This window comes from Hyaena hyaena, unplaced genomic scaffold (genome assembly GCF_003009895.1).
Source record: "Hyaena hyaena isolate Hyena2069 unplaced genomic scaffold, ASM300989v1 scaffold_392, whole genome shotgun sequence".
NCBI lineage: Eukaryota > Metazoa > Chordata > Mammalia > Carnivora > Hyaenidae > Hyaena > Hyaena hyaena.
This window is the reverse complement of record NW_024081017.1, coordinates 947094-973452: the sequence shown is the minus strand read 5'-3', so window position 1 is coordinate 973452 and position 26359 is coordinate 947094. Positions and strand designations below refer to the sequence as shown.

General features: G+C 55.3%; 2 protein-coding genes across 8 annotated transcripts in view; both read right to left on the bottom strand.

Moving 5' to 3' along the window:
• Positions 1–16607, bottom strand: part of DNM2 (dynamin 2) — an 81865-nt gene extending 65258 nt beyond the window's left edge. For 2 of the 7 annotated variants that reach the window (XM_039250942.1, XM_039250944.1), the window contains exon 1: positions 16335–16607. In XM_039250942.1, the coding sequence (XP_039106873.1) occupies positions 16335–16495 (161 nt within the window). In that variant the 5' untranslated portion in view covers positions 16496–16607. The remainder of the gene's footprint in view (positions 1–16334) is intronic. The other 5 variants (XM_039250940.1, XM_039250943.1, XM_039250939.1 and 2 more) reach the window with 4 other exon arrangements.
• A 1460-nt stretch (positions 16608–18067) lies between these two features.
• Positions 18068–25990, bottom strand: QTRT1 (queuine tRNA-ribosyltransferase catalytic subunit 1). Its single transcript, XM_039251024.1, has 10 exons — positions 25747–25990; positions 25461–25529; positions 25225–25363; positions 22479–22557; positions 22258–22373; positions 19969–20107; positions 19652–19727; positions 19417–19526; positions 19234–19321; positions 18068–19146 (listed from the first exon to the last, which is right to left on the bottom strand). Exons 1-10 carry the CDS (start codon positions 25987–25989, stop codon positions 18994–18996), a joined length of 1212 nt encoding a protein of 403 aa, XP_039106955.1. The 5' UTR covers position 25990; the 3' UTR covers positions 18068–18993.
• Positions 25991–26359: the final 369 nt, after the last annotated feature.

Here is a 26359-nt window from a genome sequence, read left to right as displayed (position 1 = left end):
TGCCTAACTGGAACATTCCCCATAATGGCCAATGTAATTCTAGATGGTCTTACTAAGATTCTGACCTTTTTTTTTTAAAGATATCTACAGCTTCGGGGCACCTGGGTGGCTCAGTTGGTTAAGCGTGTGACTTCAGCTCAGGTCATGATCCCACGATTCATGGGTTTGAGCCCTGCATGCGGCTCTGTGAGAGCCTGGAGCCTGCTTCGGATCCTGTGTCTCCCTCTCTGTCTGAGCCTCCCCCACTCGCTGTATCTCTCTGTCTCTCAAAAAATGAATAAACACTTAAAAAAATTTTTTTTAAGATATCTAGTTTCTCAGACCACAGTTCTTAGACATAAAATAAGCAGTTGTGCCAAAAGGTGAAGTGTGCAATTATCTGAAACTTCAGGATACCATTTCTTCCAGTAAGCCTTGGGTCTCTCAGAGCCAAATTAATACCTAAGAGGGATGTGCCGCTGGGTTGGGGATTCTATGATGTTTTACAGTATATCTCACTGCACAGAATGTTTCTTGAGATCTGCAGGTGTTGATTCCTCGGCCAATTTAGGGAGCACAGGAGGCTTAGAATTAGGTGACAAAAAATAAAGGAAAAAATATTATAAAAGAAAAATACAGAAGTAAAGCTTCATGACCTTCGTGGATTAGACAGTTTCTTGGATATGACCCCAAAACAATAAGTGATAAAAGAAAAAACACATCTCTCACCCTCCTTCTCTCTGCCCCGCCCCTGCTCGCTCACACTCTCTCTTTCTGTCTCAAAACTAAATAAATAAAAGTAAAAAGTAAAAGAGTCAACTCATGTAACAGAAGAAAATATATCTCGTAAGGGATTGGTCTTGAGGCCTGATATAAAGAACTTTCACAAATCAACAGTAGACAAATAATCCGATCTAAAAATGGACAAAGGGGCTGAACAGACATTTCTTCAAAGAAGATATACAAACAGCCATCAGGTGCATGAAAGCTCGTCATTAGTCGTTAGGGAAATGAAAAAAAAAAAGGAGCAAAATACTACTTCATACCCAGGAGGAAGCTAAATTCAAAACGACGGATGAGGGGCACCTGGGTGGCTTAGTCGGTTAAGCGACCGACTTTCGCTTAGGTCATGATCTCGCGGTTCGTGGGTTCGAGCCCTGCGTCGGGCTCTGTGCTGACTGCCAGCTCAGAGCCTGGAGCATGTTTCAGAGTCTGTCACTCCCTCTCTCTCTGACCCTCCCCTGCTCACGCTGTCTCTCTCTCTCTCTCTCTCTCTCTCTCCTAGAAATAAATTTTAAAAAAAATTAAAAAAAAAAAAACGACGGATGATAACAAGTGTTGGCAAGGGGGTGGAGAAATGGGAGCCCTCCTCCGGTGCTGGTCAGACTCAAAAGGGTGCAGCCACCATGGAAAGCTGTCTGCAGGGTGTCTCTGGTTAAATGGAAGGATTACCATAAGGCTCAGCAATTCCACCCTCGGGGAGCGCTACTCGAAAGAAGTGAAAACATGTGCACACAAAACTCTGCACACAATTGTGCAGCAGCAGCATCTTCCTGATGGCCAACGGTGGAAATGACCCAAACGGCTGTCAGCTGAGGAACGGATAAACAAAAGTGCACAGCTCTACAACGGAATATTAACGGAATATTATCCAGCCGTGAACAGCGAAAAGCGAAAGGGTTCTCATATACACTGTAACAAGGATGAACTTGAACACACTGCACAAGAAGCCAGATGCAAAAACCACATAACGTGTGATTTCATTTATACAAGATGACCAGGCAAATTCACAGACAGATAATGGATTCGTGGTTGTAAACTGCTGGGGGTGGGGAGTAACTGCTGACAAGTTGAGGGTCTTTTGGGGAGCATGAAAAGGTGCTGAAATTAGTGGTGGTCGTTGCACAACTCCGGGAATATACTAAAAATTACCTAATAGTACACTTTAAAAGGATGAATTTCATGGCATGTGAATTACATTTCAAGAGCAACCCATGTACTGACAAGGGAGCAAGGCCATCATTTATTTTCAGGATAAAAACCACTGCGGGGCGCCTGGCTGGCTCAGTCGGTTAAGCGTCTGACTTCAGCCGAGGTCATGGTCTTGTCATTCCCTAGCTCAAGGCCCGCATTGGGCTCTACGCTGACAGCTCAGAGCCTGGAGCCTGTTTCAGATTCTTTTTTTTTTTTTTTTCCTAAAATTTATTTCTAAGAGAGAGAGGGAGACAGCATGAGCAGGGGAGGGTCAGAGAGAGAGGGAGACACAGAATCTGAAACAGGCTCCATGCTCTGAGCTGGCTGTCAGCACAGAGCCCGACACGGGGCTCAAACCCACAAACCGTGAGGTCATGACCTGAGCCGAAGTCGGACGCTTAACCGACTGAGCCACCCAGGCGCCCCGCCTGTTTCAGATTCTGTGTCTCCCTCTCTCTCTCTGCCCCTTCTCCACTCATACTGTCTGTATCTCTCAAAAATAAACATTAAAAAAAATGTTTTTAAACCACTGTGGAGGACCTCGGTGGCTCAGTCGCTTAAGCCACTGACTCGTGATTTCAGCTCAGGTCATGATCTATGGTCATGAGATCGAGCCCCGAGTTGGGCTCAGCGCGGACAGCACAGAGCCTGCTTGGGATTCTCTCTCTCCCTTTCTCTCTGCCCCACCCCTGCTCACAGGTGTATGCACTCTGAAAATAAACAAACATTTAAAATAAAACATTTAAGGGGCGCCTGGGTGGCTCAGGCAGTTAAGCATCTGACTCCGGCTCAGATCATGATCTCATGGTTTGTGGGTTTGAGCCTCACATCAGGCTCTCCACTGTCAGCATAGAGCGCGCTTTGGATCCTCTGTTCCCCTCCCTCTCTGCCCTTCCCCCATCGATCTCGCTCTCTCTCTCTGTCTCCCAAGTGCACACATATGTGCTCTCTCTCAAAAATAAACAGTAAGGGGTGCCTGGGTGGCTCAGTCGGTTAAGCGTCCAACTTCAGCTCAGGCCATGATCTCACGGTTCGTGGGTTCGAGCCCCATGTCGGGCTCTGTGCTGACAGCTCTCAGAGCCTGGAGCCTGCTTCAGGTTCTGTGTCTCCCTCTCTCTCTCTCAGAAATAAAACATTTAAAAATAAATAAAAATAAGCATTAAAAAATATATTTAAGATAGGAGCGCGTGGGTGGCTCAGTCAGTTGGGCAGCCAACTTCGGCTCAGGTCATGATCTCACGGTCAGGGAGTTCGAGCCCCGCATCGGGCTCTGTGCTGACAGCTCAGAGCCCGGAGCCTGCTTCCGATTCTGTCTCCCTCTCTCTCTGCCCCTCCCCGCTCACTCTCTGTTCTGTCTCTCAAAAATAAATGGACGTGAAAAAAAACTTTTTTTAATTTTTTTAAGTTAAAAACCACTGCCCACCCACACAAACCCTCGCAGAAAGGCTTGGGCCTCTGGCTGTGGCCAGTCCTTACCCTGCCCTCCCAGAGCCTCATCCCCTCCATGACCCTGACCTCAGTCCCCGCCTCCAGTTCTCCATGTGCCCGACTGGCGTGTCCCTCCCCCAGCCAGCCTAACTCCAAGGCACAGCCAACTGAGCAGCAGCCAGGGCCGCAGGGGGGCACACAGCACTCCCAGTACCTCTGCAGAGTGAGCACCACTTGGTGGCTGAGGCCCAGGGCTAGTTTACGTGGAGACGGGTTTCTAGAGCATCGAATACACACCAGGCACCATGCAAAGGGCTGGGGCAGCCCCAGAAACAAGGCCCGACCAACAGGGCACTCACCTTCTAGTGGGTGGAGGTGGACCATAAACCAAATAAACAGAGAGAACAATGACAGGGAGTGACAAGTGCTTCCAAGAAAAAGTAAGCAGGGCAGGAAGATGGGGTAACAGCACGGAGGCATTTTAGCAGTGGGACCGGGCAGGGCCTGCTGAGGGGACATCTGACCACAGGCCTGATGGAGGTAGCAGATGATCCATCAGGTTATCTCAAGGAAAGAGCTTTCCAGGCAGAAAACAGCATGTGCAAAGGCCCTGAGGTGGGACTGTGTTTTACATGTCTGAGGAACAGTGAGGAGCTCCATATAGGCAAAACAGAGCAAGTAAGGGAGAAATAAAGGCAGATGAGGGAGATGAGGGGAGAGAGGTGACAGAGCTGTAGGGGGGAGGGGGGCACAAGGAGTTCATGCAGGGCCTTATGGTGGCAGTGAAGACTTCGGTTTTCACGCAGAGGGAGCAAGAAGCCATGGTGGGTTCTGAGCAGAGGCGGGATATGTTCTCAACAGGACCCCTCTACAGCCACTGTAGGGAGACCGCCTGGGGTCGGCAGGAGGGAAGTCAGAAGGCACAAGACTTAGGAGACAATACCCTGGTTCAGGTGAGCAGTGATGTTAGAATAAAACAGAGAGTGCGATGCCTGGGGGCTCAGTCAGTTCAGCGTCCAGCTCTTGGTTTTCGGCTCAGGTCATGATTTCACCATTCCTGAGTTCAAGCCCCGCGTCGGGCTCTGCACTGTCAGTGTGGAGCCTGCTTGGGATTCTCTCCCTTTCTCTCTGCCCCTCTGCCCCTGCTCAAGTTCGCTCTCTCTCAAAATAAATAAAATTAAAAAAAAAAAAAAAGAAGAATACAGATAGAAATACTAATAGCAAAACTCCACGGACCAAGATGGAGAATTTTTTTTTTTTTTGAGAAATCAACAAGCGGATTCTAAAAGTTATTATGTAAAAGGCAAAGGAACTAGACGAGCCAAAACAAATGATTCACCTGGCCTGATTTAAAGACTTATCATAAAGTAATAAAGAAATGTGGTTTTGCCCAAAGGACAGACATACAGATCAATGTTAGAAAATCGAGGTGGCTCCGGCTAAGTGCCGGACTCTTGATTTCACCTCAGGGCATGATCTCATTGTTGTAGGATTGAGCCCCAAGTCGGGCTCAGCACTAGGCGTGGAACCTACTTAAAATTCTTTCTCTCCCTCTCTCTGCCCCTCTCCTACTCGTTCTCTCTCTCTCTCACACAAATAGATGGAAGGAAGGAAGGAAGGAAGGGAGGGAGGGAGGGAGGGAAATAGAATCCAGAGGAGCCTGGGTGGCTCAGTTGGTTGAGCGTCTGACTCTTAGTTTCTGTTCAGGTCATGATCTCACAGTTGGTAAGTTTGATCCCTGCATGGATCTCAATACTGTCAGTGCAGAGCTTGCTTCGGATCCTCTGTCCCCCTCTCCTTCTACCCCCCCTCCCGCCCCACTCGATCGCAGGCACACGTGCTCTCTCTCTCAAAAAAAAGGAAAGACTGAAAAATTATTAAAAATAAAATAAAAAGAACCTTTGATGCTTCCAAAGCATAGTATATGAAAAGGAGAAAAAGAGTTAACTACCGGAGACAGAGCTGATAGACACCACCTTAATCCAAGAAATCAAGGTCAACATCACCCATGATGAGACGTGTTGATAACACGGAGCCCAAACAGGATGTGGAGAGAAGGTTCCTCGCTTCTATGGTGTTCTTCTCCCCAAACCCAGAGCCCCAGACTAATCATAGAAATCCCGGACAAACCCAAACTAAAGAACATTCTATTAAATACCAAAGGCATGGAAAACAAGGAAAGACAGTGGTGCTGTGTCACAGACCAGCGGACAGGGAGGAGGGGGGCGACTCCGGTGCAAAGTGGCAACCCGGATGGGGTCCTGGGACAGGCGAGGACATGGGGGGAGACTGGGGAAATCTGCAGAAAGTCTGGCTTTCCTCAGTGGTAACAATGTACCACAGGTAATTTCTTGGTGGTAAGATGTAAACATCAGGGAAGGATGCACCAGGTGGATAAGGGAGCCCCTCTGTGCCGTCCTTGCAACTTTGCTGTAAAACTTAAAACTTGTTTATTTTCTGTAAATCAACAACTTTTCCCAAATAAAACAAAGGCAAAAACCCCTCAAGACACTGAAGAGCAGGGATTTGGCATGAGGTGGCCGCACGACGGCAAGACTCTGGACTGTCACACGGGGGCTTAGAAGGGTACTGGGGGCATGGGGACCATTTACACACAGAAATACAGAAAAAGGATCTGGCCAGAGCCACATGCTGATGGAAGTGGTTCCCTGCAGGGGGTACCAGGAACTTCTGCCTTTCTCTGTGCTCGTCCGAAAGGAACAGATTATATCTTACAACGTACAGACAAAACTTAAATTAAGAAAGAAATGAATTGAAATATCAAGCTGCTGTGTTGACGGCAGCCCAGTGCCAACAGAGCCTCCCTGCCTCCGCGGGCCACCTGCCCCGGGCTCCCCGGGGACCTGTGCCAGGCCTGGCCACCGGGAGATGTCAGCAGGGCAGATGCCACAGAAGCTGGACTTCCGTCTGAACGGCTTTCACCCACAGGAGGGGAACTTGCTATTGAGGGACAAGACGCACCAACCCAAGGCACAGGAAGCCTCCCTCCAGCGGAGAGGACAGCCTACGGTCTCTGGTCACAGACCCCAATCCCGACATCTAGATCGCTGGCACTCCATCACCCCACCAGGCAGAAAATAACCACGTCTGAAGGCCACGGCTCCCTGGCTACGGGGCCAGCTGGTGACCCTCCAGAGAACCCCGTCCATCAGCACAGAACACAGAGGCCCCGTGGCCTGGGACAGACGGGGCTGTGTCCCACACCCACCACGGGGGCTCCTCCAGGGCTGGCCTGGCCGTGCCAGGGTGTGTCACCCAGCGGGCGGGTGTCACCCCAGCTGGGACACTTCCTGCCTGCCCTGCTCGCCAGCCAGTCCCTAAGACTTTATCTCTGGGAAAATGTGTCTCATGGAGCCAGGACACCTTCTCCGACATCTGGGCGAGGGGGCGCCCCCAGGGACCCAGAGAGCTCTGCTGGCCGCTTGTCCACACCCCACGGGTCTGTGGTCTGAATGGGTTCAAGTTTAGCCAGAGGAAGTCTCCCACTGCAAGAACATCGGTTTCCAGTGCTCATGACCAGAATCCCCGAAGAGCTCTGAGTTGGCCCGGGGAGGGTCCGGCACCGCACTGGTACTTTATGACATCTCCCCCTGGCTCCCTGTGAGAGGATGACCCCCTCCCCCCCTCCGTGGCCTTCTTTCCGTGGTTCTGCTCTGGTCCAACTGGGCCCTTGGGCATCCTGCCTTCAGACCTCAGGGTCCCGCGGTGCATGTGTTCAAGCACCTGGGCAGAGTGGTGCCCACTCCTCCCGGAGCTGCCTGGCATGAGGGGGCAGCACACGGGTAGCCTGGCGGGGGGCTTCAGTTGCCCCAGCCCAGGGTGGGGGCCCCCTCACAGCTGGAGAAGCCAGCCCAGAGAGACGGCCTCAGGGTCATGGCACAGTACTCTCATTACTCGGTGTCGACAGGCAAATCACAGCCCTTCCTGTAAAGAAGATGTGCACACTTCTGTCCCCCTCAGGGCACCCCACGGTCCACGTCACTGCTGTGACCCCCCCAGTGGTGAGTCCTGGCATGTCCTCCGGGCCCCCTTCTCAATGAAGGTCATCTGGGCAGCAAAATGAATCCAACTGTGGTTTCGAGGTATGTTCATTCAACAAATATGCATATGATGAACACACAAACACAGATCCCTGCGTGAGAACCTGCCGTTCCAGTGGGGGCAGGGCGGGGAGTAAACTAAGAATGAAAATAAATTCAGGTGCTAATAAGAGCTCTGAAGAGGGACATCTGGGTGCCTCAGTCAGTTAAGCATCTGATTCTTCTTTTAAATTTATGGCGGGGGGAGGGCAGAGAGAGAGGGAGAGAAAATCCCGAGTACTTTCTGCACTGTCAACACTGACCCTGACGCAGGGCTCGAACTCACGCACCAGGAGATCATGACCTGAGCCAAAATTAAGAGTCCGACATTCAACCGACTGAGCCACCCAGGCGCCCCTGCGTCCAGCTTTTGATTTCAGCTCAGGTCATGATCTCATGATTCTTGAGTTCGAGCCCTCTCTGCACTGACAGTATAGAGCCTGCTTGGGATTCTCTGTCTCTCAAAACTACATGAACATTAAAAGAAAAACAGCTCCGTCTTCCACGCTCCTCCACGCACTTCTCACCGTGCCGGGAAGGACAAGAGAGGGCAAGAACCTCTTGGGGCTCACTCGTGGCAGCACCCCATTCAAACCCAGCCCCTGCTGCTTGCTCTGGCGGCCCCAGGCTCCGCCGGAGACAGATACTGGGTGAATGAACAGTGGGCAAGCACAGGGACTTGGAGGCCCCCACCTGCCTGCCGCACCCCTGCCCCTCAGCTGCCTCACCTGTAAAATGGGACCAACCGGAAATGACACACAGATAGCACTCGGTGCCTGGCACACCGCGAGTGTATCAAAGATGTGGACGGGAGCCTGGGGAGCTCAGTTGGTTAAATGTCCAACTTCAACTCAGGTCATGATCTCACGGTTCGTGAGTTCAAGCCTCACATCGGGCTCTGGGCTGACGGCTCGGAGCCTGGAACCTGTTTCCAATTCTGTGCTTCCCTTTCTTTTCTCTTTGTGTCTCCCTCTCTCTCTGCCCCTCCCCTGCTCATGCTCTGTCTCACCTGTCTCAAAAATAAACATTAAAAAAATAATTAAAAAAAGACATGGGAAGTCCATTCAGTGTGGGACAAAGACCAGAGCCAACCGACTGTCGCTGAGGGTGACCCCTCAAGCAACTGGGGGCATACCAGGCACCACAAGGACCCAAGGAGGGTCTGGATTATTCCTCCACACCTGGCCTCGTTCCAGAGATCTGAGGTCACTCTGAGGTACAGACAGTGCAGGAGGAGTGAAAATAAACTATGAGGCTGGGCCAAGGGTTGAGGGTGCTATTCCGGGTACAGGCCAGCAGGCCCGGCGTTGGGGCGGGGGGTGGCTTCCTGAGAAAGGTTGAGGCTCTGGGTTCAGGTTTGGCCCCTGACAGCCCCAGCATCCTCAGGCTAGCCCCTGTGACTCAGTTTTCTCACCAGTAAACAGGGATCAAGCACAGGCCTCAAAGCGGGGAAGGCACCTTGCCCCGAGGCGCCCCAAGGCGCCAGTGTGGATCACGGCACACAGAGGTGCTGTCATTTCTCATCAGGACAGTCACAGCAACTGCCACTGGACCCCTTCCTCCATTCCTTACCCCTCTGGGGTGGGCAGGAAATTCCAACCCGGAAAGACCTCCAGGATGTGTTAAGTGGTTGGAAAGCAAGTTCCCAAGCTACATAAACGGTGTGGTCCCAGTTCTAGAAAGCAGAAGAGACACTAAAAAAGAACCAACTGCTAGCCGTCCTATCTATTTTCTGTAGGTCCTGGCAAGGACATTCGGACACAAATATGCAAGAAGGTTCTGGCAGGGCGCACCCCAACCTGACCACGGCGGGCCCACGCGGAGCCGGGAGGAAGGGACGGGGCCAGTGTGTGCTCTTCCTCATCGGTCGGGTTCCCTTTTCACAAGAACGGGGTCTCCAGTGTTTTACCTGCACAATTCAAACGCAGGGAGAGGAGGCCTCCCGCGGGCAATTTCCCGACCCTCACCTGCCTCCTGGTTCTCGCCTCCTCTTCAGTCCCCGTTCCAAGGGGGCAGCGGGTACGCGGGAGGCCGGTACGCGGAGCCCTCTGTTCGTGCCCTTCCCTCTGCCTGGACACTGTTCCCTGGGGTCCTGGAGGGGCCGGCTCCATCTCGGGGCACCCGTTGACCACCTGAAGCAGCCTCCGCCCCGCCGCTCTCTGCCTCCCCCCACCATTTTCGCGGCCCTTCACCTTCAGAAGGCTGTTCATTTAACTGTCCACCCGATCTCTGTCCTCCTTGGTGCCGGCTGGATTCCCAGCACCCGGCCCGGCAGGTGCCACTGAGGGCGTGCCAGCCGGGCACACGGCTAACAACCTCCGGGGGTGCCAAGAGCCAGAGGCTGCTCGCTCCGTCACCTCGGCCCCATCCACAGACACGAGTGTCACAGCATCCCCTGGCCATCCCCGACGTCCCCGAGCATCTGGCTCGGGCAGACACTGGCCCAGTTCGAGGCCCGGCTCCTGCGCTCCTTCCCGTGTGAATTTGAGTCAGCCCCCCTCTCCGGCCTCAGTTTCTCCACCTGTGAACCAAGGACACCGCGAGCAGCGCCCCAGGGCTGCTGGGACCGCACGGTCCCGTGTCCCCGGGGTCCGGCACAGGGTGATTCTCCCCAAACCTCACCTCTTACTGTGTCACAAACATCCAGCCACACGTGAAAGCAAATGAGCCCCCTGGCTCCCTGTTCAAGGGGAGGGTGACTCTGGGCAGGGGGGGAACCCCCAGAACCCAGCAGGGGCCTCACTACCGACACTAACAGGAACCCAAAATGCACCCAGAAGCCGAAGTCTTTTCTCTCCAGCGCCTTCTTGCTTCAGAGGCAATTTCTTTTATTCAGATCGTAGCAAACGCCCTATAAATATCTCATTACTGGCTCGCCTTTTCCTGGGGCTTTCACACAATAAGGGCTTAATTACAGCCTGTGGTTGGCAACCCCCGTAAATTAAGGGTTAGCCGATGTTCCGATTTTTCCCCTTGCAATGGAGGGCCCTGTAATTGCGGCATTTTCATTCAAATCTAGGCGAAAGCTTGGCAGCTGTGGCCCTGGCCCAAGTGCAAACACCTGGAGGGACACCCGGCTCCATCCCGTGAACAGCCCCCCCCCCCCCCCCCCCCCCCCCCCCCCCCCCCCCCCCCCCCCCCCCCCCCCCCCCCCCGCCTGCGAGCACCACCTCTGAACTCTCAAGCCTAGAGCTATCGGCGTCCGCGAGGTCGCCCCCCCCCCCCGCCCCTCCCCGGGAACCACCACCGGCTCACTACCAGGGGATTTCAATCCGTGCACCTAGCGAGAGCCACTATCCCTGGACAGAGAACTCTGCAAACACACTCGGCGGCCCCAAGCTGAGCTCTGGGGAAATCGGTCTTCCTGGCTGGAAACACAACCCCAGCAAAGCAAAACGCGACCAAGAATCACACGGCAGACACACCTGTGCCCCGGCTTTTGTAGTTTTTCCAAAACTACAACTGCTCAGAACAAGAGGGGATCACACTTCCCTTGGGGCTAGAAACTAACAGGTCTGATGCAACTTTCTGGGTCATTAAATCCCCTTCCAGATCATTCTGAGTAGCTGTTTCAGAGCTGGCTGTCCGACGCACTGGTTGTCCGTCGTCCAGCCCGTCCGCCACCGTGTGGCATGCCCGCTCCCGGCCTCCCGCCACCGTCCACTCAACGAGCATCAGTAACTCTCACAGCCAAGGATCTGTCCGCAGCCACCATTTCCACCAGGAAACGCACCAGTGACAGGCTCCCGCCAGCACTTCAGGATCTGGCTCGCCGGCTGGTTCCGTATACAAGCTCAGGGCTAAAGCCAGAGTGATGCCCGCCTGCACCGAGAGGCACTCACGTAGCGTCTGTGCTAAAATAAGGTGGCTTTTATATTAGCAAAGTAATCATGAATTTCAGCTCTTTAAATCCCCTATGTCACAAGGCTTATTAGCTCATCTGATCCTTGGCCCGCTCCCAGGAGAGAGGGTACACCATGATCCCCATTTTCCAGATGAGGGAGGTGAGGCCTGGAGAAGTGAGGTCATTTGACCAATGCACAGCGGCACAGGGACAGTCACCTTCCGCCAGGCGCCTCCAGGACTCGTCCCGTCCAGGCTGACCCAGACAAAGCAATGTTAGTCCTGAACCGAAAGAGAAGCAATGGAAATCAGCAGCTGTCGCTTCCAAGATCCGTGAAGGGCCAAACTGGCCCAAGTGGCAGACCCCGTGCCTGCACCCCTCAGCCTGGCAGGGACCTAAGCGCCCAATAGTCACCGTGGGCCAGACAGCAGTCCCCTGGTGCAGCCACATCTCCTGGAGGGACACGTCACCAAAGATCAAATGGAAATGTAGCTGTGGGGGGAGGGGCGCCTGGGTGGCTCAGTCGGTTAAGCATCCAACTTCGGCTCAGATCATGATCTCACGGTTTGTGGGTTCGAGCCCCGCTTTGGGCTCTGTGCTGACAGCTAGCTCAGAGCCTGGAGCCTGTTTCAGATTCTGGGTCTCCTTCTCTCTCTGACCCTCTGCTGCTCACACTGTCTGTCTGTCTGTCTCTCTCTCTCTCTCTCTCAGAAATAAATAAAAAACATTAAAAATAAAAATTTAAAAAAAAAAAGGAAATGTAGCTGCAGACGGTAGAAGCCCACGGGCAGCTGATTCTTGCTAAAAGAAAAATGGCACCGGGCGCCTATGTGAGTTGGTGGGTACCACTCACAGAGAAAACTCAGGTAAAGCTGAAAACCAAAGGCAAGAGCCCTCAGCTTGCCCAGGACCAGGTCTAGAATGGCACCACGGCAGCCTTCCCTCAGCTCAGAGCCCTCCCTGGCCCCCGCTGCGCCCCAGTGCCTGCTAACTTTATCTCCCCCAAATCTGCTATACCTACCCCCAGGCACACCTTCACCTCAGGACCTTTGCACTGGCTGTTCCCACAGCCTAGCATGCTCCCCCAGCAAATCTCCACCGCTGGCTCCCCCCACCTCCTTAAGTCTCTTTCCTAATGTCACTTTCCTAAGGAGGCCTTCCCTGACAAGTCCCCACCACCACCCCATTTAAAACTCTAACCTCCCCCTGACCTCTCCACTGGCCTGGGCTTCTTTTCCTTAACAGCTTTCATCTACAGGCATGTGGCTTCCTTATCTGCCCCCTGCTGGAAGGCCAGCTCCCCAGGGCCTTGCTTGGGCTGTGTCTGCAGCCTCAGAACAGGGCCCCAGGCAAGGGCACAGAGTAACCAACATTTTTCAACAAACAAATAAAAACTGCGCATAGCACTTTAAGCCCTTTTCCTGTGCTAGACTCTCTTCCAAGCCATTTAGTCCTCACTCCACCCTCAAGGACTGGCACCAGGTAACTTCACCTGCCCTGAGAGGTGAGACACACCCACTGGTCGCCTGCAAGGGGCTTATTAAGGAGACACTGTTTAACAGCCCCATTTCCTAGCCGGGGATACTGAGGCTCGGAGAGAAAAGGCTCACAGGATCAAGCCCAAGCCTGATCAGCTGGAGGCCTCAACTTCAGCTTCCGCCTGTTCTTCTCCCGGGGAAAACTTTCCCCAAGTTCCTCTCTCCGTTTAGCTGCAGAGGCTAAAGGGCCAGGGTCACCGGAGAGGCTCGTCCTCACCCCTCCTTAGGGCCACGTGCTGTTACAGGGCAGACAAGACAAGGGTCTGAAACTCAAAAAGTTTCCAGGGCTGGAAGTCTCCAGACAAATGTAAAATGGGCCAGGCCGACTACTAGGGAGTAGTGGGGAGTGTGGCACGCACGTGGCCACTCCTAATCTGACGTGGCGGCCAGTGGCATCTGGTGCCAAGCAAGGCTCAGGCCCAGCGAGGCCAGAATACAGTGGCTGTAATGACAGCTGCCCTGGGTTATAGGGCCAATGCACTTGACACACGTTAACTCACGCAGTCCCCCCAGGCAGGGTCTAGTTATCACCCCATTTTATGGAAAAGGACCCTGAGTCCACTTGGTCAAGGTCGCACAAGCAAAGACACTGAAGGCAGGCCTAAGGCCCAGAGCCTGCGCACTACACCACTAAACCCTGAAGCAATCTGGGTGTTTGCTAAGCATTGCAAAAATCGGGATTCTGATGCAAAATTTGAATATTGGCGGCTAATTAAGAACAAAGTATTTTAAACACCCTGCAGGGGAAACAAGAAGCCAGCAAGCCGGGCCACCAATCTGCAAGCCCCTGTCCAGGCTGAGCTAGCTGCACATTCTCTCGCTTGGACCGCAGCCTTAGAAAACCAACACGGAGGAGGGAACGAAACTGAGCGGCCCGTGCTGACCCCCCACCCCCAGCCCCTGAACAGGCCCTGGTCATATTCTCTCATTTGTTCCTTGAAAGTAGCCAAGACGTCAACTGTAAAGGTCTCCAGCGCAAAGAAGGAAACGGGTCCTGAGCTGCAACAGTCTGGCCAAACTCACAAGGGAAGGAGTGGGATTCAAAGCCAGGGCCGGCCTGCCGGCCCCCCACGGCAAGGCTTTGTAGCCTAGAAACCTTACCCACACTCCAGAAAGAAAAAGAAGTTAGCTCTATTTGAGCAACCCATACCCGAGAAGCTTTTGGACAACTTTGGCTCTCAGGCCCTGAACTAACGCTCTTAACGATCAAGGTCACATTGCAGGCTTCTGGGAGGAGGTTGCCACAGAGCCAGCTCAGTAGGCGATGACTGGGTGGGGGTGGGCAGGGAGGGCAGTAAGAGAGAAAGGCAAGGGGCAGAGACACTGAGGAGCGGTGGGCAGGGGAGAGACCCAGGGTCCCCAACCCAGAGCCCCCAGTTCCTCACTGAACAGCTCTGAGCAGGAGGGCTCAGCTGAGCCTCAGTTTTCTGCTCTATAAAATGGGACCACAGCAGCGTCAGCCTCAGAAGGCTGAAATGCAGTCCAGCGTATAACTTGAAAGCACTTTAATTCTGATTAGTTTTTGCTGCTGACGCGGGAGGGGCCAGCGTGGCGAACAGCTGCCCAGCCGTGCTGACCTACCGTGCACCGGGCACCGTGCTAAGTAAGCACTCTCAACACATCAGGTCACTGAGAATGGCAAGGCTTGCTCAGGGACCATCACCCTCTTTTCAGCAGGGGGAAACTGAGGCTCAGAGAGGCCAAACAACGTGTGCAAGGAGATCACAAGGCAAATGAAACGGACAGAATGTTGCTGTGTGTCCACTGGAAGCCCGGCCGGGCAGGAAGAAGACCATGTAAAGGGGCCCACAGCCCGGCCTGAGGCTCGGCCCAGGCCCGGCTGACCCCGGGTCCACACCTTTCCGCCGCACTGGACAACAGGCAGGGTGCCAGAGACAAACCAGCAAAGGAGGAAATTCGTGCCGCCGAGAGCACACCTCCAGGCCTCTGGGAAGGCAGGGTGGGGCTGGCACCACTGAGCGCTTGCCCGGCGCCCTTGGGCCAAGGATGTCCTCTCTGAGCCTTCCTGCTCATGTCTAAGGTGGGGTAACACAATACCCACCCCTCTCACAACCCCGTGGGATCTGAGATCAGCCCGGAGCCTGCGAGCAGAACATTAACCCTGAGTGCCCGTAACAACGACAACGATGATGATGATGATGATGATGATGATGATGATGATGATGATGATGTGACTGGGGCGTTATCATTTGGCAGCCACGGGCACAAATGGAGCCGTTCCCAGAATGGAGAAGTGACAGCCCATCTGGGAGGCAGAAGGGCACGAGGAGGAGGGGAAGGGAGAAGAAAGAACTAAACACCCCGTGAGGCCTCACTGTCACTTCTCGTTCATCGTCGGCTTCCTGAATCCTGGTAACAGCCCAAAGAGTGGAGTTTGCCCACTGGTTAGATGGGCATACTGAGGCTTCTCGGGACTGCCCAAAGGCCTGATCAGGCGCCAAAGAGGGCCCCCCCTATTTGCAGGCTTTTGCTTGGGAGCTGGCCCCAAGAGCACCCTGATAGGGGCCAGGAAAGAATCCTGCAGGAAGTACCCCCTCCCAGGGTCCAAACTTTCAACTGATAGGGGAGTTCAAGTTTCATCCTTCAGCTGCCTTGTTCCCAGCAGGCCCCCACCCCACCCCACTCCCGGCTACAAATATGGAGCCAGGCAGTGGGGGCGCTGCCAGGGCACTAATGGGCAGACGAACATAAGGACGGACACCCAGACGGACAGAAGAAGGGGTCCATTTGGGAGAGAAGCCAGCGTTTGCCAGGGGCCAAGCTTTAGAATCAGCCTAGGAGAACCAGATAACAGAGCCCCCTAGGGTCCAGCCGGCCAGTCAGACGGCAGAAGCCAGCCAGGGTCACCCAACAGAGGGATGGCTAAGTCTGTGAGCGGCACGGACAGGCGGCCAGACAGCACAGGTCACCCCAGACAGCTAGCCAGGCAGCAGGGACGGCCCTGAGGGACTGGACAGATGGACAGCCAAATGGTAGTGGCAAGGAGTCCTATCGAGGGCAGAGAAAGCCAACCAGACGGCATGGACTGCTCCAGATACACGAACAGCCAGCCAGACCACAGGGGTCGAACCAATAGGTATCTAGCTGGCGGGTTTCGGACAGAGCGCGAGAGAAGGGGGACCTAACCCTGACCCACAGGCAACCAGATGGTAGAATTCAGCCATGAAAGCTGGGGATCTGAGAGTCCGCGACGGTCCACCGCACTTCCTGGCCCACGCCCCCCCAGTCGCCGAAACTCCCCCAAGGGCCCGAGCCGCCCCCGCGGCCCCTGCAGGAAGCCCTCCGCCCAGGGCGTCCCACAGAGCCCGCCTCCCTGTCCCGGTCCCCGTCGCGGGCACGCAAGCGCCGCAGTTACGCCGGCTGCGCTGGGCGCGCCATTCCCGGTCCGCCCTCCGCGCCCTAGGCCGCCGCCCGCCCGCCGCCGCCGCCGCCGCCGCCGCGCTCGCTCACCGGCCTACGAAGTTCTCGAGCACCGAGCTCTTGCCGGCGCTCTGGCCGCCCACCACGGCGATCTGCGGCAGGTCCAGGTGGCAGCTCTGGCCGATGGAGCTGAAAGCGTCCTGCAGCTTGTTGACCAGCGGGATCAGCTCCTCCATCCCGCGGTTGCCCATGGCGCCGGCGGCCCCGGCCTGAGCGCCCCGCGCTCCCCGCCTGCCCCCGGCCCTTAACGACGCGGCCCCGCGGCGTCCGCGGCCGTTGCTCCCCGCCCGCCCGGGCCTCGGCGCGACGCCCGCTCCCGGCTCGGCCTCACGGTCGCCGCCTCATCCGGTTCTCAGACGACACCCGACCCGAGCGACCTCCCGCCCGGGCCCCGGGGCTGCGCCCAAAGCCCTCGCACTTCCCCCAATTGGCCGGCCGCGCTGCCACTCGCAGGCAGAAGCCAATGAAAGCGAGGCATGGGGGCTACGGCTGAATGATCCCGCCTCCCGGGGGACCTCGCCGTGGACTCATTGGACTCAAGAACTGTCGTTTTTGCGCAAGAGCCAATAGCGTCGGGCAGCGAGTTGTCAAGGCCAGGAGGCGGTGTTTCGGGAAAAGGCAGTGTTGGCTCGGCCTACTGGGGGGGGAGTTTCCGAACGGCAAGAAAACCCAAGTCTTACTGGCAGGAAGACCCGCCAGTCTACAGTGCTGGCCAATGACGTTAGGGATCGATTCATAAACTCCGGTTTGTCGCTTGACACTACCTAGTTCCCTAAGAATTTCCCATTGGTTTGTATAAATATCACTCCGTTCCTCCAGCCAACAAAGCGAAAGAGGACGGGCTTTGACCTGCGAATCCTGACTTTGATTGAGAACCTATCTGCCAATCAAAGAATCTCCCGTTCTAAAGATTGTTGTAGTAGGTCTGTTAGTGTCTTCTGGAGTAAAGGATAAGGTCCGCCGTACTCGCCGAAGAGCGACACCTCGTGGTGGGACCTGGTGATGATCGTCGCTTCAGAGTTTCCGGCCACTCGAGAAAACTACAAGTCCCAGGATGCATCTCGGCCCGGGCTCGCAAACCGGCCATTCGCGCGGGGTTTCAATGCGTTTTGGAGAGTCTGGCGTCAGTGGTTTCTAGGGAGAGGCGGTCTAGCGCCGCAGCGTCGGCTCAGCTTTCGTTTGTATGAAGCCCCACGTCCACGCTTTTGCAAGAGCTGTCCCCTTTCCTAGGAACACCTTTCGCTCACGCCCCGACTTGATTTGGCTAAGGCCAAATCCACGTTGCTCCCTTGCCTCTTCAACTAGAGCGCATCTTTGTGAGTACGCGATGAAATTCAACGGATCCCCTCCCCGTGAGATAGTCTCTTCCAGTCACTGATGGAGGTTCTGTGAACCAGAAATCCTGTTCCTCGTGGGGAAAAAAGCTGGGGATAGGTGGAGGGATTTTATTAAAAGAAGTGATCTGATCCCCCAGGCGGCCAAGATTGGCCAAGAGAAGAAGCCCAGAAGGAGTCGGATGGAATGGAGGTAGGGAAGCGGGCTGGTGGGGCAGTTAACAGAGGAATGGAGAAACCGTGGCGAGGAGGACAGCAGAGTGGCCAGTGGCATCTGCCCACCAAGACCCAAAACCCCGGTCTCAGAGAGATGGGCAAAAAGTCAACCAACTAGGTTTTTGCATCGCAGGCTTGACCACAGTGACAGAAACCTGGAAACACCCTACATGCTCATTCACGGAGCCGCTTAAATAAATAGTGTGCGACAGCTGTAAAAAAGACAGAAAGTCCATGTTTTGACGTGTAAACAATTTCAAATATACTAACAAGGGGAAAAAAAGGTACAGAACGGCAGGTAACGGATGCCACATTTCATGAAAAATATGTACACGTGGAAAACTTCTGGAAGAATACACAAACTAATCAAAGTAGTTGCATTTTTATGCTACTGGAACAGTGGATCCTACACAAGTATTACTTTTTCAATTTAAAACTCCTCATCTTCTAAGGGCACCAGCTCTGTAACTGGCCATCTCTGGGTTAGATCACGGGCCTACGTATTTGCCGGGTGATAACGGCCAAATGACTTCGTTCCTCTGAACCTCAGTCTCCTCATCTGTAAAACGGGGGAATGCGACTGTACATGCATCATATAAAGTTGCAGGAATTAAACACACACGCGCGCGACAACCACTTAGAACAGTCCCAGACACAGCGAAAGTACCCGCTATGTCACACCCTGTGTCATCATTGTGTTGGCTGACAGCAAAATTAAGCCATGTTCAAGGCTAAGAGCATGAGCTCTGAAGCCAGCCTGCTACTTCCTCAGTGGTGACCCTGGACAAGCTACTTCCTCTCTAGGCTTGTTTCCTCACCTGTCATAAGTCGGGGAAGGAGAGTGCCCACCCTCAGGGTGGGGGGGGGAGGAGCAAAGCCACAGGAAAAAGGAAGCAGCCCCCACACCCGGGCACATGCTACATGCTGGGGGCTGTGCCAGGTGGTTCCCAGGGATCAGCAGCTGCTATGATTACTTATCATCAACAGGAAGCAGGGCGGGGGACATTGGCCACAGTTACACTCAGAGGAGGTCCTAGACAGGTCACCTCTCCGAGAAGGCACAGATACACTCTAAATTAGAATAATTTTAAAAAACCCTTCAATGCCTCCCATTCCCTCCCTCCGTCGCCTGGACCAGATCAACGCAGCGTGATTCCCACGGAGGCCAGGGCCTCGGTGGCCCAGGCGGGACAGAGGGTCGGATCCCCGTACATGGTGCCCATGAAGTCCTGCACGAAGTCAGGGAAGCGCTTCTCCACGATGCTGGCGCGCACAGCACTCATCAATCGAAGCTGCAGGGGGCAGGTGGCAGCGTCAGCCCAGAGGGAGGGGCCGGAACCCTCCCACCCCCACCCTGCACCGAGGGGCCGCAGGCCCACCTGGTAGGCGATATTGTGGACAGTGAGGTGGTGCAGGGCGGCGGTGTTGTCGCTGTGGAGCAGTGCGTGCAGGAAGGCCCGGCTGTGCCTGTGGACACGGGAGGTCGGCGCTCAGTGATGCAGGGTCCTGGGCACCTCTGCGCCCTTCCTTCCCCAGCCCCCAGGGCCCCCGCCTCCCCCTACTTCTGGCAGGTGGGACAGGCACACTCGGGGTCTATGGGCCGGAAGTCCTTCTCATACTGCTTCTTCTTCAGCTGCAGGTTCCCGGTGGGCACCAAGGCAGAGCCAAAGCGCTGGGGAGGGACGGGGGGAGAGGAGGGGAACGTGGGTCAACCAGGTCTTCATCCTCGCCAGCCCCACCCCCACCTTAACCCCCCAGGCCGCACCCCCCCCATCTGCCCCCTGCCCAGGGCCTCACCGCCGTCCGCGTGGGGAAGACGCAGTCGAACATGTCACATCCGAGAGCCACGCAGACCACCAGATCAGTGGCGTAGCTGGGGGGGGGAGGGCCACGGGGGAGGGAGCAGAGAACCTCACGCCCCTGTCGCACACCCAGGTCTCCCCCCACACAGACACGCAGACTCCCCCAGGACAGGGCCACACTCCCTCGGAACCGCCCCCAGAGGAAGGCCAGGATCCCCCTTCAGTGACCCCCACAGTCATTCCACCAACAGAAGGGCCCAGGCAGGAACTCGCCCCCCACAGGCAGGGCTCTCTCCCCTCGGGGGCACGTACCCGACCCCCATCAGGTATCGTGGCTTGTCCTTAGGCAGCCTCGACGTGCTCAGAGCCACCATCCTCCAGAACTGGCCCTTGCTCTCGCCCCCGCTCAGGCCCCCGATGGCAAAGCCTGGCACGTCCCTCTTGGTCATCTCTGGGGGCACAGGGCAAGGTGAGCGGCCACCAGGCAGAAGAGAATCTGTCTCCTCCTCTGTGACCCCAGGGCAGACCCTGCCCAGACCTCCACAGTCCCCCAGGAAGAGAGAGAGTCTGTCTGTCTGTCTGTCTGTCTGTCTCTCTGAGAGCTGCCGGTGACCTGAGCTACGTGCATGTGAGACCCCCTCCCTCCATCCTCAGGAGAGGCCCACAGCCTGGGCTCCCTTAGCTGAAACGTAAGATGAAGTCAGATGTGTTTCAGACCTGAGAATTTTCCAGATTTCGGCACAGTGCACACCCTATAGGCCGGCTAACGGCCTGTCCCCAAATGCTCTAACAGTTCGGCTCCAGAACACGCAGAGGGACTCCCAACAAAGGGGGTGCACAACCACATAGGTCTGGTCTTGCCACCCCCTGAGTTCACTGCAAACTCCCGAGAGGTGTGCATCGTAGACGTGGGCCACCAGGCTCCGGATCTGGGGACGAGGGGCTGCCGCTCTCCGCCGTTGTTGGGGGGCTCGGGGCGGGACCCCGGCCCTAGGTCCCCTACGGCACAGCTTGGATTTGAACCCAGGAGCAGCCTCCAAGCCCAGGCATGCCTTGGGCCCCGGCTGTACGGTTCAACCAGGGGAGGTCATGGCCATCGACCCGATGGACCCGGTCCGAGGGCCAGGTTTCAAAAGCTAGAATGAGCAGCAGAGTCAACGGCGGACCCTGAGGAAGTCGTGGGGAAGAAGCCGGGTGGCGCCGGCGCAGGTGAGCCGTGGGGCACTCGGAGAGGCACCGTCAGCGCGGTGGCCACGACGTGAACTTGACAGGCGAGACCTGCCTGCTAGGATTTCCTTCCATGAGGGGACGGGCCATACCGGACAGGGTTTCGCGGAACAGTTCTGGGTTTCTTTCTTCCACATCCACACATACCGAGCTGGGACGGGAAGTGTCTCTCCGCGCAGCTTGGGTGGCTCGGTTAGTTAAGCACCTGACTCTTTATACGGGCTCGGGTCGTGATCTCCCACTCACGGGATCGATCCCCGCGTCAGGCTCTGAGCTGAGCATGGAGCCTCTCTCTCTCTCCCCCCCTCTCTCTAACCTTCCCCTGCTCAGTGCACTTGTGCTCTCTCTTTCTCTCTCAAAGTAAGCAAATGTAAGGGAGGGAGGAAGGAAGGGATCTCTGACTGGGGGGAGTCTCCGTTAAAAAGACTTACTAGATCCAGAGCTGGGTGCAGTTTGAGAACATAAAGGAATTACAACAGTCTTCACAACAGCACAAGCTGACGCCAGGTGCCGGCACAGCACTTTGAAGGGACTTTCCCATTTATCTTCCCCACACTGGGAGTATGTGCCCATTTTACAAAGGGGGAAAGTGAGGCTCAGAGAGGCCAAGCCACTTGCCCAAGGGTGCAATGCACATGGCAGCAGATCAGAGGTTTGGATCCCACCAGCCAAACTCCAGGACCCAGAGTCTTACCGTGAAATCTTATTGCCTTTGAGCCCCCATCTCTTCCTCCCTTTGGTCTCCATGGCCACAGACTTCCCATGGGCCTTACTGTCACTCTTCCCCTGGGCAGATACTCCAACCTCCTCATGGGCCTTCCACTTCCTATATTGTTCCACGATGCCCCTTGGCTCCGGTCACACTCCCACTCAACAGCCCTCCATGGCTCCCCAGTACCTCCACTATCAGCAGAATGCTCTGGGCCCAAGCCTTCACTCCTGGCCCTGAGGAGGAAGCAGCACAGTGTCCCAGTTAATGCTGTAGGTTCTACAGCCCAAGAACTGGGTCCAAGTCCTACCTCTGCAACATCCAAGCTGGGCGGCTGGGGTAAGTGACTTAACAGCTCTTTGCTCCAGTTTCCTCTTCTATAACCTCGGGAACCTGGTACTTCCCACCTTACAGGATGGTTATGAAAACCAAAGGGGTCAGTCCGTGACCGGGATGTGGCTTAGGGTCTCGTGATTGCCCCGAAATTGCTAGCCATCAAAATTACCAGTGTCCTGCAAACATTCTACTCCCATTTCTGCCTCCGTGCCTGCGCGTCGGCCATCCCTCCTGCCCCTGAACGACCACCGTCGGCAGCATCATGCGCCAGGCCCGTGTGGGGCCCTGAGTGACAGACCAGGCCTGGATCTACCAGCACACGGCTCTACCTTCGAGGCAGGTGGCCCGGAGATCCGCATCTAGCCCCCCCTGGATGATGGCAAAGAGGTTCTGCTTGTCCGGCCGCTGATGGGCTGCAATGCACCGGTCCAGCCAGCGGATTGACCTGGAAGGGGGACACAGGCATGAGCCCCAGGGGAAGGGGACAAGGCTCCGGGACTGTGATCCCCTCTCCCGGTACACACACGCGTGCACACGCACACACACACACCTGTACATGGCCTCCTCCACGCGGGGCCCTGTCACAGTGCTGCTGACCACGTCATCCAGTTGCATGATAATGTCTGAGCCTGGGGGCGGTAAGACAGAAGCGTGTCACTGAGGGGGCAGCAGGGGGGCTCAGCTGGTTAAGCATCAGACTCTTGGTGGGGCGCCTGGGTGGCTCAATCAGTTAAGGGTCCGACTTCGGCTCAGGTCATGATCTCACGGTCCGTGGGTTCGAGCCACGTCCCGGGCTCTATGCTGACAGCTCAGAGCCTGGAGCCTGTTTTAGATTCTGTGTCTCCCTCTCTCTCTGACCCTCCCTCGCTCATGCTCTATCTCCCTCTGTCTCAAAAATAAATAAAAACTATTAAAAAAAAATTTTTTTTAAAGCATCAGACTCTTGGCTTTGGCTCAGGTCGTGATCTCACAGTTCTTGAGATCAAGCCCCACACTGGGCTCTGCGCTGGCAGCGAGGAACCAGCCTGGGATTCTCTCTTTCCCTCTCAATTTGCCCCTCCCTCCCTCTCTCTCTGTCTCTCAAAATAAATAACCTTAAAAAAAAAAAACAAAAAAAAGAGGTGCATCACTGGGAAAGCTCTCACTTCCTATTGGGGACAAGCTGGACCCTAGATGTCCCTCCTTGGGTCTTGCTGACTCCCACATAGCCCCCCAATCTGTTTATACAATGGCCAGAGGGAACTTTTTTTTAATGAAAAAAAATTTTTTTTAATGTTGTATTTATTTTTGAGAGAGAGAAAGAGACGGCGTGAGCAGGGGAGGGTCAGAGAGAGAGGGAGACACAGAATCTGAAGCAGGCTCCAGGCTCTGAGCTGTCAGCACAGAGCCCGATGTGGGGCTCAAACCCACAAACCATGAGATCATAACCTGAGCCAAAGTCGGACGCTTAACCAACTAAGCCACCCAGGCGCCCCAAGGGAACTTTTTTAAAAACACACGTTTGGGAGCGCCTGGGTGGCTCAGTCAGTTGGGCATCCAACTTTTGGCTCAGGTCATGACCTCACAGTTTGTGGGTTCTAGCCCAGCATGGGGCTTTCTGCTGTCAGCGCAGAGCCCGATTTGGATCCTCTGTCCCACTCTCTCTCTGCCCCTCCTTGTGCACGGGCACACATGTACTCTCTCTGTCTCCCTCTCTCAAAAATAAACAAGCATTTAAAATAAACAATGGGGCGCCTGGGTGGCTCAGCCGGTTAGGCGTCCGACTTCGGCTCGGGTCATGATCTCACGGTTTGTGGGTTCGAGCCCCACATTGGGCTCTGTGCTGACAGCTAGCTCAGAGCCTGGAGCCTGTTTTGGATTCTGTGTCTCCCTCTCTCTCTGATCCTCCCCTGCTCACACTGTGTCTCTTTCTCTCAGAAATAAATGAAACATTGTTTTAAAAAAGAATGAATGAATGAATGAATGAATAAAAAAATAAAAAAAAATTTCAAGGGGCGCCTGGGTGGCTTAGTCGGTTAAGCGTCCGACTTTCGCTTAGGGCATGATCTCACGGTTCGTGGGTTCGAGCCCCGCGTCGGGCTCTGTGCTGACTGCCAGCTCAGAGCCTGGAGCCTGTTTCGGAGTCTGTGTCTCCCTCTCTCTCTGATCCTCCCCTGCTCACACTGTGTCTCTTTCTCTCAGAAATAAATGAAACATTGTTTTAAAAAAGAATGAATGAATGAATGAATGAATAAATAAATAAATAAAATAAACAAGGGGCACCTGGGTGGCTCAGTCGGTTGAGCGACCCACTTAGGGCATGATCTCACGGTTCGTGGGTTCGAGCCCCGCGTCGGGCTCTGTGCTGACTGCCAGCTTAGAGCCTGGAGTCTGTTTCAATCTGTGACTCCCTCTCTCTCTGACCCTCCCCTGCTCACGCTGTCTTTCTCTCTCTCTCTCTCCTAGAAATAAATAAAACATTAAAAAAAATTAAAAAAAAAAATTTTAAGAGGCGCCTGGGTGGCTCAGCCAACTTTGGCTCAGGTCATGATCTCACAGTTCGTGGGTTCAAGCTCTACATCAGGTTCTGTGCTGACAGCTCAGAGCCTGGAGCCTGTTTCAGATTCTGCGTCTCCCTCTCTGTCTGCCTGTACCCCACTCGTGCTCTCTCTTGGTTTCAAAAATAAACTATTAAAACTTTTCAAAAAAGAGAGAGAAGTGTTTATTGTCTTTATCAAGTGGAGATATTGATGGAAATGGGAGGGACTTAAAGCTTCCCCCATCTCCCCTTGTTGCCCTCACTATTTCAACATATCTTTACGCAGTTAATTTACCATTTAAGAGAAATAACAGCAATAAAGGTAATGAAAGCTACTACATGGGGCGCCTGGGTGGCTCAGTCGGTTGGGCGACCGACTTCGGCTCAGGTCATGATCTCGCAGTTGGTGGGTTCGGGCCCCGCGTCGGGCTCTGTGCTGACAGCTCAGAGCCCCGAGCCTGCTTCAGAGTCTGTGTCTCCCTCTCTCTCTGACCCTCCCCTGCTCATGCTGTCTCTCTCTCTCTCTCTCAGAAATAAATAAAAAACATTTAAAAAATAAAAATAAAAAATAGAAGCTACTACATGCCAGGCACTGGGTTAAGAGATTGACAGACATTACGTCATTATTCCTGGGCGCCATCCTCAGGTGAGTCGGCTCGTCCAAAGCTTAGACAGCAGGAGTGACTTACCCAAAGGCGAGCAGCACGGAAGGAACGGGCCCGCCTCACCTCCACCCCCTAGAAGCGGGGGAAGAGGAGGCGGCCCGAGACTCGCTCACCTAGAGCGTTCTGGATCTCCACGGACTTCTCGGGGCTCAGAAGGGACTCGTCGCCGTCGTAAGGAGAGCGGAAGCGGACGCCCTCCTCCGTCACTTCGGACAGGGACACCAGAGACACCATCTGGAAGCCGCCGCTGTCCTGGGGGGAAATCCCACCGCAGGGCTGTCAGGGGACGGGCTGGAAAACCTCCACCTCCGAGAAGGGCCCTGGGACCCCAGCCCCGGCTCCACCTCACCGTCAGCAGGTTGTGGGGCCAGTTCATGAAGCCGTGGAGCCCGTGTGCTTTCTGGATCAGCTCGGGGCCCTGCGCCAGGGGAAGAAAGGATCCGGTTAGGGGTGAGGCCGCCCTGACGGCTCAGGTTGGAGGGCAGGGCTGGCCAGCCTCGGGCCCCGCTGCGCTCTCCCGCCCGGCGCAAGGCCTGGGCCGCCGGGGGCGTCCATACGCCTTTGTCCACGGACTTAGAGGCGTGCCCGGGCCCCCCACGCCCTGCCGCCGCCGCTCCAAGGCGCAGCCCACGCACCGGCCTCAGGCCCAGATGGTAGGTGTTGCCCAGGCAGATGCGGCAGCCCAGTGCGTCCAGCTGCTCGGCCGTGATGCCCTTCATGGTGGCCTGCGTGCCCACTGGCATGAACACGGGAGTGGCTACCGGCCCGTGCGGCAGCCGCAGCTCCCCTGCCCGGGCCCGAGATCGGCTGCACTCGGCCACCAGCTTCATAATCCGCGGCGCCGACTCCACGGACGTCTGGCTAACTGCTGCCGCCATCTTAGCTAACGGAACCACGTGGACACTGCAACACCCTGGGCGGCGCCATGTTGGCTGGAGTCACGTGACGCGCGGCCAGGGTTGTCCTTTTGGCAGGGAGTCCGGGAACCATGGCAACAGACGCCGGCGCGCTCGTCCCCGCGGAGTGCTCTGTTCGCTTCCATCCGGGGGGCGTGGCATAGGGAAATACATACCGTTACGCGTTCGAATCCCAACCCGGCCACTTACTCGCCCTACACTCAAAGCCTCTCTAAGCGATAATCTCTTACACAAAATGCAGCGAATAACAGTGCTTCCGCATTAAAAGCGTTGTAAAAGGGGCCCCTGGCTGCATCAGCCAGTAGAGCGCGCAACTCTTGATCTCCGGGTT

What these genes read in the sequence shown, in the direction of transcription:
- QTRT1 (XM_039251024.1), bottom strand. Translation starts at nt 25,989, where the DNA reads ATGGCGGCAGCAGTTAGCCAGACGTCCGTGGAGTCGGCGCCGCGGATT. An exon ending in GGAGATCCAGAACGCTCTAG is followed by an intron (nt 22,558 to 25,224) that starts GTGAGCGAGTCT and finishes TACCGCCCCCAG; the next exon opens with GCTCAGACATTATCATGCAA. An exon ending in TCTTCCCCACGCGGACGGCG is followed by an intron (nt 19,527 to 19,651) that starts GTGAGGCCCTGG and finishes GTCCCTCCCCAG; the next exon opens with CGCTTTGGCTCTGCCTTGGT.